Source organism: Numida meleagris, chromosome 2, assembly GCF_002078875.1.
Source record: "Numida meleagris isolate 19003 breed g44 Domestic line chromosome 2, NumMel1.0, whole genome shotgun sequence".
Lineage (NCBI taxonomy): Eukaryota > Metazoa > Chordata > Aves > Galliformes > Numididae > Numida > Numida meleagris.
In genome coordinates this window covers 15,716,809-15,734,341 of record NC_034410.1, presented here as the reverse complement: position 1 = coordinate 15,734,341, position 17,533 = coordinate 15,716,809, and the positions used below count along the sequence as shown (strand labels likewise).

At 43.1% G+C, this 17,533-nt stretch overlaps 1 protein-coding gene across 2 annotated transcripts in view; it reads left to right on the top strand.

The window, feature by feature from the left end:
• Window positions 1-2,750, top strand: part of GAD2 (glutamate decarboxylase 2) — a 34,628-nt gene extending 31,878 nt beyond the window's left edge. For both annotated transcript variants that reach the window (XM_021387870.1, XM_021387871.1), the window contains one exon: window positions 180-2,750. In XM_021387870.1, coding sequence (XP_021243545.1) covers window positions 180-353 — 174 coding nt within the window. In that variant the 3' untranslated portion in view covers window positions 354-2,750. The remainder of the gene's footprint in view (window positions 1-179) is intronic.

Here is a 17,533-nt window from a genome sequence, read left to right as displayed (position 1 = left end):
TCCAGCAAGCCATTTATTCCTTAATGGAGGTTAACTGCTTTATCAATATTGGACTGATTTTCACTTTAACAACTTCTTACAGCTCTTCCTCCATGCAAAAAATAAACCCATTCTCTGGTTTTTAGTTATAATAATAGTAATCATCATCATCCCCTGCTTCTTGTTGAACACCTCTGCAGGTGGCACCAGTAATAAAAGCCAGGATGATGGAATATGGCACAACCATGGTGAGCTATCAGCCTCTGGGAGACAAAGTGAACTTCTTCCGGATGGTCATCTCAAACCCAGCAGCAACTCATCAGGACATTGATTTCCTGATTGATGAAATAGAGCGCCTGGGACAAGATTTATAATAACCGGGTGTGAAAGGCTGTTCCTGGACCTCTAAGTAGACAATTAAGTTGTCACAAACTGTGCGAATGTATTTGTAGTTTGTTCCAAAGTAAATCTATTTCTATATTGTGGCGTTGGAGTAGAGTACAGTTTAAAATCAAAAAAAACATGGCTCCTTTAAAGTCCTTTCCTGAGTTTTAGAATACCTCGTTAATAATTAGCTGCACAAAAAGCTGCATTGAAACAAATGAGGAAGAACAGAAGATGTTTAAAATTTTATCCCAAATTTTAACACAGTGACTAGTTTAAATTAAAAGCAGTCAAGACCAAATGATGCCAAATTTGCCCAAAATGGTGACAAAATCAAATTAAGGGAATAGGGAGAAGGTAGTGAGAAACAGAGAATACAAGAGGTTTGTTTAAAAGTGGAAGTATTTTGCCTTTTTCATAGTATTAGAACAGAATTTCTAATTTACCTATAGCAGTATTTCAAATGTATTTAAATATAGGTATAGTTTTACAAAAGGAAATATATATATATATTAAAAAACCCTATTTTGTAAAATATATATTTTTGTTTTATATGGGTTATAAAACTGCAAGGACAGAAGCTGAAAATTAACTAGAATTCTTTTTCTTTTGATGGAGGTGCCTCGAATATTTATTACTGCTTATTTTAAATCACAAGCCCACATACATTCTGAAGAGGTACCCGTACCTCATTCCTCCATGTCACATGGATTGTAGGTCTCCAGGGTTGATTACTGAAAAACCTCAAGAGTACTGCAGCTCTTAAAACCACTTAATAAGATCAATTACAGTACAACAATAGGATGCTATTATTCCTAATTATGTTTCCCTCTTGGCCTAACTAAGCAGACGCACAATCAATCTACAGTGCTAACCAAGACTGAAATAAGGTTGTATTTGGATGGTTTCTTTGTCCTGTGGTAAAAAAGCCTATCCAAAAAAGTCACATGTCTGAGTAAATGCTTATGTCATAACCGTTTCTGCTGTGAGCAGTACAAAACTGCACAAAATATGAATTGGCTGGAATGCTTTCTGAAGAAAGCTTCGTTAAGAGGGGAAAGGCTTCTAACAGATGTACAGGTCTGCAGGACAAGGCCTAAACTAAACATGACCATAATCCAAGTGGCAGTGATGGAGCCTAGGTAACAAACTGCGTTGTCAAAGGTTCTCCCAGTACTGGACTTCGTCCTTGTCTGCTGCAACTTTTGAAATCGCAGAAAATGAATGAGCTTAGGCCGCATCTGCCTAGAACATCCCACGCGGAGCCTCACCGGCCTTAGAAACCATGGGCACGACTCTTGCAGAACTCATTGCTGCCCCATTCCTCACCATTAGCAGTGACTCTAGGATGGCAGCTGAAGTTTATCCTCTTTTCCCCTTCAACAGCTGAAATGTCGGTAGGAATAATGGGGCTCAGGTCTGTCTATTTATAACCCTACAGAAGTTTTGGTTTTAACTTTGCCTATGTGGCCAACTTGTGTTTGTAAAGCAATATTGTTTTGCTGGCTCTAACATACTTGAAGAGAAAATAAAAAGAGCAAAATGCGATGTGGTTTTAATTTATTCTAAAATACACAAATGAAGTATTAATTCAACATAATATCATGAGGACATGAAGTAAGAGGAAATAGTGTCTGTAATTGTGTTGCCTTTATTATATTGATAGTACTGTTTCGTCACCTCAGATTGAGGCTGTGCACTTTAGATTTAAACTGTACAATGTTGCAAATCAACATGTGTTGCTGTATAAGCTTGTACAATATATTATTGATATGTCATTCTTTGTGCGGTTGTAGTATTGACTCTTGATATTGTAAGAACTGCATTTACGCCGGTCCCTCTGCTATACCCTTGCTTGGTAAGAACCTCTCCTTGTCAGCTTTTAGGCAGCCCTCTCACCTCACCTCGGTGTGTCGCCAGTGCTACCTACGGTGCATACTGTGGCAATTTGTTCTGTAGAGGAGGTGCCAGTTCTGGCAGGAAGGACTTCCATGTAACCTTCTCTAAATGTGTCGCATCCACCAGCCTAACCACTGAAATACTGAGTAGAGCAGCAAATTACCGTCTTTCTTGCTGTGAAAAAGGCAAGCAAAGAGCATAAAAATAAAAATAAATAGTATGGGGACAATGGTGAAGGTGATCAGTAGCCTGGTTACATCTTGCATGTGCAATTCTGTTTTAAAGTGCTAACTGCATACGATGTATTTATTAGCTGTGTGTGCCAATCCAAGGTTCACGTTCGGTGTTCCAGGAGAACCAGCATTTTTTTTCCACATTACAATGTTTATTGAAGCCAGGAAGGAGCAGCACAGCAACCTGTTCTTGTGTTTGACCAAAGTATCTTATCTGTATTGTTGATCTAAATCCAAATAAAAGTGTAAAACGTGGCTGTGGGTCTTTTCATTAGCAACACCGATGGGCACAGTGCAAAAACCAGGTTTAACACGTGTGCCATTTCGGAGCAAGGCCCCAATAAAGAGAATGTTTAATTGTACGTCTTTGCGTGTCTCTGGATTCTTTTTTTTTTTTTTGCAGCAAATGCATTCTGTTAATTACTGTAACATAAAAACAGTTTCATCATGAGACCCTTTTTGAGGCTATTCTCAGAATCAGCATACAAGTGTAAATCTGACATCTGCTGCTCCTTTACCTTATCTTTACAAGATGGATTTAGTTGCTTTATTCTCCCTAGACAAGCTCAATAATTTTTTTATGCTTTGTTTTGTCTTTTCATTCTATGACCACTTATCCCCAAATTAGCCATAGACCATAATCAGCCTACGGCACAGCAGTGAAAACAGTCAGGGCACTTTCCAGCGCAACATGAGCTATACGATGACAACAGTTTAAGAGGGCCATGAAATAAAGACAAAACAACTGATGGAAAAATTAAGATTTGAGTCCTCATGTCTCCCCTGGCCCAGGGCCTCATTCCTCCAAAATCTGCCACCTGTCTGTCCCATTTTCCTTCCCCCATCTGAAGAGCTGCAGAGCCTACGACACATACAAAAAAAGAAAACAAAACGATGCTGTTTAAACACAGCATTTAGGAAGTTTATGCCCGAGATGAGGTTTTGTGTGTCATTTCTGTAAGTCTGCAGTATAGTTTGAGATGAATGCCTGTGCCCAGTACATGGGCAGAGCCCAGCTAGAAGCTCCATAAGGAGATACAGTGAGAGATGGGTGATGGATGCTTTCCTTGCCCTGATGAAGCTCTTTGGCTGGTGCTGGGACAGGGAGCACTGTTACCATTTTTGCCTACTCTCAGGTGTGTGCATGAAGCTTGGGCTTTGCTGTAAGCCCTTTGCACCACAAGCTGTGTGATATGTCCCGGTGAGATGGGATTGGAGCAGATCTGCCCGTGCAAGTCAGGGACTTCCTGGCTGTGCCTGGGGAAGGCAGAATACTTGGTGAGCAAGGAGTTCCTGTAACAGCCTGGGTAACAACTCTCCACAGAGACTGCTTCCTTTTGAGTTCTCACATCAGAACTAAAGCTGCTTATCTGTTTCTTTGCTCTTTACCACAAAGCCCCCAGAAGATCATCCTGCACAGGGAGAAACACAGATCTAACAGAGGAGATGACCAACCTCATTGTGGAAGCATACCTCAAAGCAAGCTTGTGTTTGCCAGTGGCCATTTCCCATGCTGCTGTGCATTCACACAAAGGTGCTAAGAGGTGTCACTCCCTCAGGGTGCTCCAACCACCCCACCATCTCACTGTGCTGCATCTGCCTGTCAGCACCAGACATCCTTCACCTTCTCATGTCTCTCTCATCCCTCTTGCTCCTTTCCCACAACATGGATATTTGTGAACATCTCATCCATCTTTAAAATTTGATGAGGCCTTTAAAAATGCAGCCTGCAAGTTAAAACTCTACTACGATGAGTGTGGGGCCCTCTATCCAAGAAGCGCTGCTGTGAAATGGTGGAGAATAAGAAGGAAGAGCTTAGAGGAGCTTTTTGCACAAGAACTGGCTCATGATTCTGAAGTCCGTAGCTACGAGGAACAGCAGCGTATTATTTTAAAGGGATTTCTTGACAATGTATTTGCCTGGAGAAGTGACATCCAGTAACTAATATCTACTGGGAGACTAAGGCAGAAGCAGCAAATATAGATGGGCTCTCCTGCAAAACCCCAGCCCTGGACCCACATTGGTCAGAGCACCAGAGAGGCTGAGGGGCAGATGGAGGCAAGAGAGGCTTTCCTGGACCATCCAAAGACATGGCCAATGAGGTGGTTGGCTCTCCAACCTCCATGACTGTGGCTTCTCGTGAATGCTGCCTGCTCCTCTGTAAATGGAGGGACCCAGAGAGATGCCCTTACCTTCCCTACAGAAATAGGTCCAAGAAAGGCACATTTAAATACCAAGTTCGTTGTTTAAAACTCATATTCCAGCATGGTTAAGAAAGAAACAAAGCAAGACAGAACTCAAGGAGTGGTAAATATTCTATCTGACTTAGCTAGGCTAACTGCCAAGTAGAAAATCATCCTAAGTAGGAAGTGAGTCCCATAGAAATCCACAGGATACTGTCTCTAATGTGCTAATGTCTTAGACTTACAATGTCTGCATTATCAGTTTTCTACCTGACCAGCCTAAGTAAAGGGAGAAATTTTACCATTAGGGGAAAGTCAAATGCTGCAGATGGAAGAATTACAGAGCTGGCTTGGCTGCTCACTGAGAAGACAGAACGGCTGTGGGTCATGGCACTGTTCATTATGGCACTGAAGGAGGCAGGTGTACAGATTTTGGAGTGTACTGTGGAGCAAGAAATTGGGTCTGAGATTACAGTCAGAGAAAAAAGGAATATGTGCTTCTTTTTGTGTTAGAATAAAAGCCTATGAACCTTGAAATTCTTGCATTAGAAAGAAGGATGAAAAATCTATTATGTAAGTTCACGCTGCAAATGCAGAGCAAAGGCTATTTACTTAGTGCCCAGAAAAGTCACGAGTTGAGCTAGGGTGGAACACTCCAGTGATCTCACCGCTCTGCAACAACTACCCCTGATGCCTAGCACCACAACTTTCAAATGCTTTCAGACATCTAAGTTCCATGATAGGAACCCAGATAGCGTAATCCCAGCCCTCAAGACCACTCATTCTCAGTCTGTGACCCGTAAACCCACGTGGATGATTTCTCAGAGGTCTGTGACTGATAACTGGGGAGGACAAGTTCATCTATGGTGGTGCTGGGTTGATGGTTGGATTAGATGATCTTAGTGGTCTTTTTCAATCGTAATTATTCTGTGGTTCTATGATTCTATGTACTGCTCTGCAGTGTATGAGATTTCTAAGGGGGTCCTCACAGCCCGCAGAGAGATTTTAGAAACTCGCAAACCATTACAAGGAACAGTGACTGGTGTAGTACTGGCACCTGGCCTGGCCTGGGCACTGTGATCTTAGAAGATTTTACATACGTTACAGCCAGAAGATACGCACTACACAACAGACATTAAACTAGCATGCAGGACGGGGAGTATGAGAACAGCTATCCATAATTGGCCCCATTACCGAGATACTATTATTATGTTATATGATTCCACACATTTTCATTTTCTCACACTTCTGCTCTGCCTGCAGGATAGACATCTATTTTCCTACCCATCCTTTTCTGTCCCAGTAATTAAAATAGTTCTGAGAGAAAGAACAGATGTTTGGGACTTGATGTAAACATGCTTTTGCTGCTCTGAGAAATTAAAAGGAAATGGCTTGAGTTATAATAGGGAGCTGCAGATCACAGCTTTTTAGAGATGGGCTATAAAGGGTGATGAGGCAGTGTGGCAGGGGACTGCCAGCAGAGCTCCCCAGGTGAACCTGTGCAGTCAATGCCCACCATGAGAAGCTGCTCCACAATGATCCTTGCCAAATGGCTTTCTCTGCTAAAGCTGATCCAGCTAATTTCTCCATTCAGATGAACCACTGCTGTTTGCAGTGCATTGGCACCCAGCTGAAGCCTGAGCCTTGTGCCAGTTAATGCTGTCGCTCTGTCAGAGGCAACTGCTCTCACAGTGAGATCTGAAAGCACAGCAGAGACTTGCTGCATTCAGCTTGCCTCAGGACTTTGTCTCACATAACGGCTTTTGCCTTCCACCACTCTTTCCTTCTGACCAGGAGAGAACAAGGAAAGGAAATACAAAGTTTTCAGACAAGCCAGTGCTGCTCCAATCCCTTTCACCAGTGTTCATATACAGGACTCCCACCAAGGTGTCTGACAACTCATCCTGGCTGCAAAAAGCTCAAAGAAACCAGGGCAAAGTTTCTGCACAGCTCTTGCAAAGAACATTCCCAGTGACCAGGCTAATAGAGCTATCTTTCCTGGATGGAGCGGGATATTGCACCTTCCTCCTGCAGGACAGATTTAGGCCAGTTATGAATCCCCTGTAATGAATTTATTTTCTTATACATTCCCCACCTCTTACTAGGATCATAGAGTCATAGAATGGCTTAGGTTGGAAAGGATATTAAAGAGCATCAAGATCCAACTCCCTGCTGTGGGCTTCCTATGTCTTTGGCTCTTGCATCATGTTTGGGCAGCTTCTCCAGAAAAGTCTGTCTACATCCAATTTGCAAGAATGAGAATTAAATCATGTTAACAGTGATACTGATGAGAGTTGATGAGGATGATATTAATAACATGCAGAGTGCCTTAGGTAAGCTCCTACTATCAGGCAGATGTGTGACAAATCTGGAAAGAAGCTTCAAATAGAAATTTTTAGACTGCAAGATCACCATTCAGATATTTTCTACAGTAACTCTGGATAAAAATATAATCATTTCCTGCTTGCAGTCTACAGACACTGCCTCAGGAATTAGTATCCAATATGCAATGATAAATGGCAGGGTTATGAAATATCATAAGGACCTCTGCGTCTCACTCTGTTCTTTCACCTTCAATAAAAATGAGCTGTGCTACTGCTTCCTATAGAGGCATTTTCCACACATAACCAAAGAGACCTGCCTATTTAAATTTCACATTTAATAAAATTCCAGTAGATGCCAGTAATTGAAAGAAATACTCATATTAAAGTGAAATACAAAATAATAAGTAGGTTTAACAGTAGTGCTTAAAAGCATTGGTTGAGGCAAACACTTTAGTTGGTGCCTTGTTTGTGCATAATAAGGTTCAATTTGTGTTGATTCATTCCCCTCTTTGCCATTTCTCCTAATTCACAGTGTCATGTTTTTATGAGCTGTGTCTGCAGGAAAATCGCCGAGCAAAGCATATCTTGTTGGTAAAACACTGGCAACCCAAAAGGTGGGCACAGATCATCCTACTACTTAGCCACTGCTTCTGAAACAAGCTGCCTTTTATTTTTGTAAACTCTGCCACAGACGATAATTTGCAATCACTTTTCTTCTTTTCTTTCACATCAGTCATTATGAAAAAAGATAAAAAAAGATAAAAATAATCAAACTCAAAAGCCTTTCAGTGATTGGATCTGATTGTAGATGCCTCAATTACAATGAAGTTGAAATTAATGACATATTATAATTCTTGAAAGCAATTTCTGTGCAGTAACTCTGGTAGGAATCTCAAATAAATGGTAGCTATTGATCACTAGCTTTCCTATCTCCCATGCAGAAAGTCTGGCTTTTTTTCCATACTGTCACTAACTCCCTTGCTCCCAGGCTTGTTTTTAGAGTGAACCAGCTAATCCTTTTCAATGGAAACTGGCCACATTTGACACAAAAGGTCACCACAGATCTGATCCAAACAGACAGCACAGATGCAGCCTGCACCAGGTTTGACTTCTTTCTGCATTATATGGGCCCAAGCAACTTCAAAACTACTTTTGCTCTCTCACGTACACAAAAAACAGCCCCATGCCATGCATAAAGACATCATTCTGCAGGCTGCAATTGAGTCCTCTCGTAACTGAGAGGCACTGAGGGACATGGTTAGTGGGCATGGTGGTGATGAGTTGATGGTTGGACTAGATGATCTTACTGGTCTTTTCCAGCCGTAATGATTCTATGACAACTCCTGCACTTCAGACCAAGAAGTGCTGAAAAAATAGTAGTTAGGCCTCAAAACTACCCCATGGTACCCCAAAGACATCTGGTTCAAGCTCTGTGGGGTGTGAGTGTGATCAACACGCTCCCAAGAGTGCTGGCCTTCAGCACAATGAGTACAAGCCAACCCATTCAGCTGGTCAAGGAGGTCTTGTGTCAACCCACAAAGGTACAATAGGCATAGTGACAGGGATGAGGCATTTGGTGAGTCTAAGCTCACTCTTACTCCAAGCAACTCACAGTGGGGCTTAGGATACCCCCAGGATATCTTTCTTCAAGTGTTTCTGATAAGGCAGTTTCAGATGGGGGCAGCGTGCCATTTTATCTGTTTGTCCTGTCCCAGCGCTGATAGGAAGGAGATCACAGAACCATGGATATCAGAAATGAGGAACGACTTGCTCTCACAGATGGCCATAGCCTGTCTGCAGGGCTCTCCCTGGCAGTACATCTCCTGTGAGATTGTGGTGCTGGCAGGGGGTCTTCAGGGTAGCTGGCAAATGGCTGTGCGGCATCACAGGACACATAAATGTTTAGAACAAAGCAGAAGGGCTGGCATTTTGGAGCCATGCTAAAAGTAGCTCTCCTCTCTACACCTTCCTGCTTCCCAGCTCAATCCAGTTAAAACTCAGTAAAGGTGAGTGAAGAGTTATACTTCAAGCAGAACAAAACACTCAGACTGTGGCAACAGGTTATGCAGCAGCTTTTCATCAAAAGAGGCTCAGTTATTAGTCAACAATATTCCATCAGAGATAAAAACGATGTAATCATTCTGGAATATATGAGAGGGAAAATGCTTGAGTCACCCCTCTGTTCTGCTCACTAGCAGTGATGGTACAGCCTCAGTTAGGATGTAATACACAGCTTTAGGCATCACATTTTCAGGAAGGCATTAATATGACAGCAACAATGATTATTAGAACCCTAAAACCAAACAACCTGCAAAGAACTGGAGCTATCTGCCTAAAAAGCTTGTCAATAATTATGATGAAAGTCTTCTGATATTAAGAAGTTTGCTATAGAGAGGGATTTTTTTCTCAATGGCCTTGAAAGTTCAGACAAGAAATAATGCATCAAAAACTCTAGCAGAAAAGTTTCAATTCAATATTAGAAATAGCTTTCCTGTGGTAAAGGCCTCGGACAATCTTTGTTACAACAAACATAAGAAATTGTAGTGATTATCCTTCTTTACCTTCTGAACTGCCAGCTCCCCAGACTGGTGCTACCCACACTGACCAGACAGCTGGTGCTCCTACACCATGAAATGTTTCAAAACACAGCAGAAAATCTGAGAATCTTTTTTTAATTCTCAGATCTGAGTAATGCAAGAAAAGTCAGAACAAGAAACCATGAACAAGATAACACTTGGAACTGGATTTTGAAGATAACAAAGTAAAAATTGAAAGAGAAATTGTTGTGGGTTCAGGCTGGCTCCAGCAAGCTCTGCTGGGTGCACTTTGTAATCCCTCAAAACCAATACTGGGGAAACAACTCAGTCTTCTGTGTATTTTTCTAATTTGTCAGCTTGCTTTGCCTACATATTCTGATCACACTATGTGATGACACATGAATCATTTATTTATATGGATGTTGTGGGATTTTAAGTGGCCAAAACAGTGTGTGGAGCTGCTCTGGGCTGGGCCTGCAGCGCCAGGGGAGCAAGGAGAGGCTGGGGCAGGAGCAGGGTGGCTGAAACAGGATGGGACCTGAAATGAAGGGTGAGGCATGGACACAACAGGTGGCAGGATGCTCCTGGCCTGCTCCCCAGTGACCTGCAGAGGTCGGGCTGCTGGTGATTCCAATTCATCTTTCCAGCTGGGTGACCTCATACACTCACTCACTGACCCATCTTGAAAAGTAACCAAGTGCTGTGGTGAGCAGCTGATAAAGTATCCCTGTGGCCTTAATTACCAACAGATCCACGCTGGAGGAAGAGAGCTGTAAATCCTGCAACCTCCACGCAAGCTATGTTTGATCCAGCCTCTGCCCAAGTCCGTGGCAGAATTCTCACTGACTGCAAATGGGCTTGGACTGAGTTTATGAGCCACATCACTTACAAGATGTCTGTGCCGCCTGAACTAATGCCTGTCTGTTTGGATGCCATTTATGGCTCCTAACAAATTGGTTGAGCCCTGGGGCAAGGCAGAGCCCAGCAGACAAACCCCCACGGAGACCACTGGTCTCAGCACAGCCTCGGGCCCCACAGCCAGCAGCAGCCAGCATTGTGTATTCATCTGCTTTCTAGAGTGGTGAGGTGCTGCCAAAGCACTACAGAGCTCTGCAGGGGGAGCAGACCGGTTCCTGGCCTTTTGGGGTAAGTATTCAGGTTATGTGCATGAGGTAATTCGAATAGGTGCCAGAGACTGGAAGGCATCTTCTGTAGTCTGACAAACAGGGAAAGCACTTTTACCTTGAATAATGGAGAGGGAGAAATGAAGATGTAAGAATGAAGAGAGCAAAGAGACTTGGAAGAGAAATACTGGATTTTTTAGTCCAATCGTAAGGCTTTTTTTTTTAAATACCTTTCAACCTGACTTGAAATGGATTTTTATCATGGAAGTAAATATATATATATATTAATTTCCAATCAACAAAATACTGCTGTTAAAATTAGTGTTGTGCTTCCTTTCGGGATTATCTAGCAGCTCACACTGCCTGCCAGTGAGAATGCGGGCTGTGAATCGTGCATTACCTGCAACAAAACACATCAACACTCTCTTTCTGCATCATTTTCCCCGTGACAGCAAATGGACACAATGATGGGTGCAAAGGGTGGGGAGAGGAAACGGCCTAAATCTGGCCACCCATCACCAGCCATGAAGGGACGAGAGGTAACCCCATATCCTCTGTGACAGATGAGTCACTGCTTCTTGTTTCAGTAAAAAACTTCCACCAAAGCTGAATTAACATGTGTAAATTCACTCATTTCAGTCTCATGAAGCCATATATTTGTTTCTTGCCCCAAGCCCCTTGAAGGTCTCTTTGTGACGTATCTTCACCCCACTCAAACTCTTAGGTACTAGAACCAGATCTTTAGAGTTTAAAATGCATGTTAATAGATGAAAATGTTACCGGTTAACGTCAGAATTTCTTCTCAGGCTGTGAAGGAGATCAAAAGGTAAAAGTCAAATTGCGCAGTGCATCCACATCTGCGGGCAGGGGGCAGGAGTGAACAGGAGGGCTGAGGGCAGCAGGTGCTCCCATAGGTACTGTCAGCCTGTAAATGTGGCTTTCACTGGCTGTAAACCTTTTTTTCCACTAAAAAGAGGAAAGGGCAGGTGTGGGGAGATGTCTGATTTCGCACAGGTGTGTTCTGCTGAGAGTGTTTTCAAGATTTTGGTCAAAGGAGCTGAAGGAAAAGCTCACACTGCATCAAAAAGGCTGCAATTTCACATTACACTGGGAGTGCTCTTTTACTAAGGAGGCAAAAAATTCTTCCAGTCAGAACTGCAGCCACCCCAAGCATTTTGCACCAAGACAAATGGCAGCAAAAAGAGGAGTCATGCACTGGCCCTTTGGCTGTGGCAAGTGCCCCAGTTCTGGAGCCAGCCCATCTTTCATCCCGCTCTGCAGCTGCCAGGTGGCTGAGACGCCAGCTCTTTGTGGAGACATATTCACTCTCCCATGGTGCTCTGAAGCAGTGAAGGACGAGCACGATGCTGCTGCTGCTCCTGGGCACCTTTAGAGAGCACAGGAGGCTGTTGTTGAGCCAGGTGCCCTATCTTGTGTGCTCCCATAGTGGTTTCCAAAAGTCTTCCAGCTACATGCAGTGCTGTAGGGATAAAGAAGCTAACTACCAAACAGAGTTCAACCAATGTGGTTTGACCAGTCCAGTGTAACAACTCCAGCTTTTGTAAATGTAACTGCTTGAATGCCCACGTTCCTCATATGGCTGATGGAGAAAGGAGGGTGCTTTAAGGCACACATCAGGAAAGATGCCCTTGCCTCATCTCAGTCACCAAGCTACAGAAACAGAGAACAGTTAGGTGCACAGAAAATGATTTGACACAAATGTAAATCTTTGGTTTCCTGCAGCCATGGGCAAAACTTGAATTTATACAGAAAGCATGAAAGCACAGCCCTTGCAGTAAGCTGAGTATTTTAAACCTATAGATCAACTGCAGGTCCTTGACATGGAAAATGTGCCATTTTTATTGACTGCAAGAATTTCAATTTAGAAAGAAATAAAAATAAAAAAGGGATCTGAGTTAAGACTTGTCATTTAAGTTAGAAACTAAAATATTCTGAGTTGTGGCAGCATCTGCCTGAGGCTGCCTGGCAGCTGTGTCCTGGCCATGGGAATGGAGCTGGCACCTCAGCTGCTGGGTGAGACCCTGGCCTTGCAGCAGTCAGCAGCAAAACTCCCATTCATTATCAGGGTGGCAGGTTCTCCCCTACAGCCTTGCTCCATTGTAAACTTGGTCAGGTTTTCTCCATGCTAAGGATGATATTTCTGCAGTAGGTGGCTATTTTCTGCATCACACAGTTGTGATCATGTTGCTCTTAGGAAAATCAGGCTTCCGGGGAGTGGCAGCTTTGGCTGCTTAATAGAAACCTTAATGCAATGGGAGAAAGCATCAACAACACAGAGCTCCACAGAACAAGGGGAGAGGAAGGACTTGTCGAGCATGCTGGTACCCAACAAGAGGGCTGGGGGAACTGCCATGAAAGACACTGCTGCCATTCAGGAGATGGATTTCTTTGTGAGACTTTTCTGTAATTTCTCTGTACCTCAGCTGTATGCAGGGGACCTTGTAATTTCCCTCCCAGTGGCTGATTTTAACAACCTGAAAAGTTTTGTTTTATTTTTACCCTGGATGTCATTACATTTAAAGAGATAAGCTGTCCCAGAACAGTGCAATTAAATTGTTAAACTGACTAATAGCACAGCAGCAGCAGCCGGGTTGTACTTTACCCTCCATTACCAGCCAGCTGGAGAAAGATGCTGATACCATTAAATGGCATTTTAAAAATGATTACAATGATTCCTAATATTTTTACTAGCCGCATATTTTAATCTGAACATTCTAATATCCAATATTCATAAATTCATTACAAAAATAACTCTTCTCATCTTATTTTTTCACAGCGTTTCCAGTACATTAATCTCTCTCTCGTCAGTACCTCATTTATTTTTTAATTTCTTTCCCTCTCATGTTCGAACCCATATCACACTTTGTCTTCATCCAATTTTACTGTCATATGTTTATAAAGATAATGTTCTTATCAGCGAGGCACACATCAGAGATGAATAGCAGTGTGGAATTAAACCTGCAAAGCTGCGAAGAGAAGAAACCTTGGCTGTACATTGTAGTTAACCTGCCAGGGAATATTTACTCTTCTGTAGAAGACATTTTACCTCATGTAGCTTAAAAAAGAGAAGTTCAAAGCACAGGTAACTGGGCTGGTTTGGGGAAGAGTGAGTCAGAGAGACTGGGGCAGGGCTTGAAGTCAGGCCTCCACACTGCAGGAATTAATTGCTTGCTAAAAGTAACGGCTGGGGTGTAGGAGGAGGGTTGCTTTTGGTGAGCAGCAACAGAGATCAGAGAGCTTCCTGGTGCTTTCACATTTCAGCCCTGTTCTAGCACGAATTAAGACTGTGGGGTGAGGGGGAAGGGGGGTTGAAAAGCCAAGGCAAATGAATGTATGGCTGCTGGGGCAGCAGCAGGAGGTGAGGCCTGCTCACAGTCCACAACCTCCAGCTCAGTCTGCTGCTGAGGGCAGCCCTAGCGCAGGGCTGGCATAGGGTCCTGCTTGCCTCCAAGTTGAGAGAGTGGGTGCCAGAACACTATTTATAAAGAAAAAAGTTGCAGGTGTTGGAGGTGCTTCTGTGTGGTTCAGCTGGTGGTTGAAATCCTGACCAGGCTGAAGCCAAGGACAAAAGTGCTGCCAGGAGCCCAGTGGGCATCTTTGCTGTTTGCTCCCACTCCCACTGAGGCTGGTTGGATATGATGGCCCTTTTTTTGGGGTGTCAGTGAGCCATGGTGATGGAGGTGCAGCATTTTGACAGGGAGAAAGACAATGCCCTCTCCAAACCCTGTGCTTGTGGGGAGGACAAGCCAGCCACACACGCATGGTTTGGCTGCTTCAGAACAGAGCTGTAAAGACACCCTGGGCACACACTGGGAAGGGAAGGGAACTGCAAAACTGGCTCACAACATATACATATAGTGAAGTTGTGTAGCACTGGCACAGGCTGCCCAGAGAAGCTGTGGGTGCCCCATCCCCTGTGGCATTCAAGGCTGGGTTGGATGGGACCCTGGGCAGCCTGAACTGGTTGGGGGCAGCCCTGCCTACAGCAGGGGATTGTAGCTCCATGAACTTCACGATCCCTTCCAACCTAAGCTATTCTATGATATACATGGAAATTAAGCATTTGCTGAAAAGTTAAAGGAAGATCTCTTCTCACTGGTGACAGGTGACAGGACAAGGGGGAATGGCCTCAAGCTGCGCCGGGGAGGTTTAGGTTGGATATCAGGAAAAACTTTACAGAAAGGGTTGTTAAACACTGGAATAGGCTCCCCAGGGAGGTGGTTGAGTCACTGTCTCTGAATATGTTTAAAAACCATTTGGATGTGGAGCTCAGGGACATGATTTAGCAGTGGGTTGTTAGAGTTAGGGTAGTATGGTTAGGTTGCAATTGGACTCGATGATCTTGAAGGTCTTTTCCAGCCTGAGCAATTCTATGATTCTATGATTTGAAGGATCAAATGCGGCATTGTTTTTCCTTCACTATCCCCAGCTAATGTTTCCTATTAGAAGAACTCTAGGTGGAATGTGTCTGGGACCTTTAAAGCAGGGGGATCAAGATGAGATTAACTGCCATGATGACAGCCTTGAAGTACACATTAGCCTATGTTGTGTGAGCTTGTACCTTTCTGTACACAAAGAAGTGGATTACATGTGTATGCCCTATTATTTAGAAAGCATTCATGATTGTTAAAATTTACACAGACTCCACTGTCAGCGACATTTAATGACTACTGGCTAAAGTGCTGCTTTTTCTTTTTCTTTATAGGAATAGCTTCAACAATACTTTAAAATGTGCTATAGGTTTCTTCCTGTTTATGGGCTTCTAAGACTACAAAGAAATATCTTCATTTTCTAAGCCTGAATTAAGAAAGAACAAGGATTATTTGTCTAATGAGCTTTACATACTCTTAGCCTAGCAGCTACTGTGAGAGTTGTAGCTTAAAAAAAGAAATAAACACAGCTGCATTTACATTTAGTACATACAGAATAATGTTTAGTAATCAAAAGGCCTTGATACATACAAATGCCGTGAAAAAAAAATGAACCATAATACTAACAATCTCCCAGTTGTAAAATTCTAAAGGAAAAAAAAAAGCATATGCTTCAATTTTTAAATGGTGGTTTTAAATTAATTATAACTTTCTGTAAACACAGTGAAGACAAGGATATTTCTGTAGTGGTCATGAGTTGGTCTACAGAACTGTAACAAAATTTTGAGGATTGGGTTGAATATGTAATTCTAAATGGAAATTATTGCATTAGTCCGCTTCTAGTATGAGAAGTAAATTTCTCAGACATGTGTTTTTTATTTTTTGTCATAAATATTGTTTGGTATGCTCTGTGAAATAAATGAATGAAAAATGGTGCACAAGATATATTTATTCTCAGATTCATCCTCTATTTCACAACAAAAGCCTTCTCTATGTTTTTTTCTCCTCCTTATTAGAACAAGGAGGCAGAAGCAAAATCTGCCTGCGAACCTCAACACTTGAATAATCATGTGGCCATTGGTGTATTCAGATAGACACTTATTAACCACAATTATCTAATGAGAATAGATACTCTATGTGTAACTGATGCCCACAGAAGATGTGTGGGCACACCACGTATAGCAATTTGCCCTGCAGTGCCCAGTGTGTTAGGAGAGAACACCAGTCCTCACTTCTTATCTGGTGTTTCATAGTCTTTAATGCTCTTCTACAAATAGAAGGCAGATAATCTGCTTTCCTTAAGGTACAAATGGCTGTGTAAAGGAAACTTGCAATAAAACTCCACCTTACAGTGGAAGCCTGTTGATGCTTCACGTAACAATCCTTTGCCAAGCCCTAAAATAATGACACACTGAAAGTTAAATTGTGGATCATTTTATTTTCCAGAAAGAATTTGTCCAGTGTTAACTCTGCTCATGTGTGGCTTCGGAGTATCCTGGAGGTTATTCTGGGTATCACTGCAGCTGGGAATTTAGTATCAGGCAGACTTATCTCCATTGCTTTAGATGTGCCTGTGTCTCCCACGCAGCAGCATGGTTCCTCTCTTGTTCAGTAACATCAGCAATGTTCCTTATTTCAGGATACCAGCTGGAAAAGTCTTCTCACAAGTACCGACTTTCCTGATTGAAACAATTGTTAGTAATTTCAAAGTAACCAGGCAGCCACTCCAATCAGACTGCAAGATGCCAAGTCAGCCAAAACAGAGCGTAGTGACAGATGTGGAACTAAAAATACCAGCTTGTTGACATTTTTTGAAAAATCAGGCAGGATTGCAGGCTGTGTTCCTCAGAGTGTGGGCCCAGGCAGCCAGCAGACACTGGCTGGTGGAAAGAGATGCAACGAGGAGGTGGGAGCAGCCCAGGGCTGGAGCAAGGAGAGACGTGCACTTCTCTCTGGAGCACCACCCTAATGGGGCTGTGCCAGCTGTGCTGCGACAAGGCAAACTCTCTTTTCATCTTCTGAACCAAAGGTTTGGGTCCCCATCCCCCATGGAATGGAGAAACCGTGGCTGTCCAATTTAAAAGCCACAGGAACGTTAGTACAAACACTGTAGGCTCTACCCTCCTCATACTCATACTAAAGTGTGCTTCCTTCACATGCAATGTAAAACCATGTGCGCTCTGCTCCTGAGCCTTGGTCATTAAATTATTGCAGTACAAATGCTTACTCAAGGAACTGATCTTCTCTTTCTACCCCTGAAGCTATCCTCTTTAACTAAACATTCCCCAAAAGCACCCTCTGCCCCCTTGCTGTTTTACCTTTAGGACAATGCTCAGTCCTCTGTCTTTCCTGTGAATGAGCATGATAAATTGCGGAGAGCTTGCCAGGAATACGTCCTTACTTCTGAGCTGGCACTGGCTTGCCCAGGGCTCTCCCATCCATCTGTGGCATGAATTCCCCAGGCCCACTGCCATGGAAG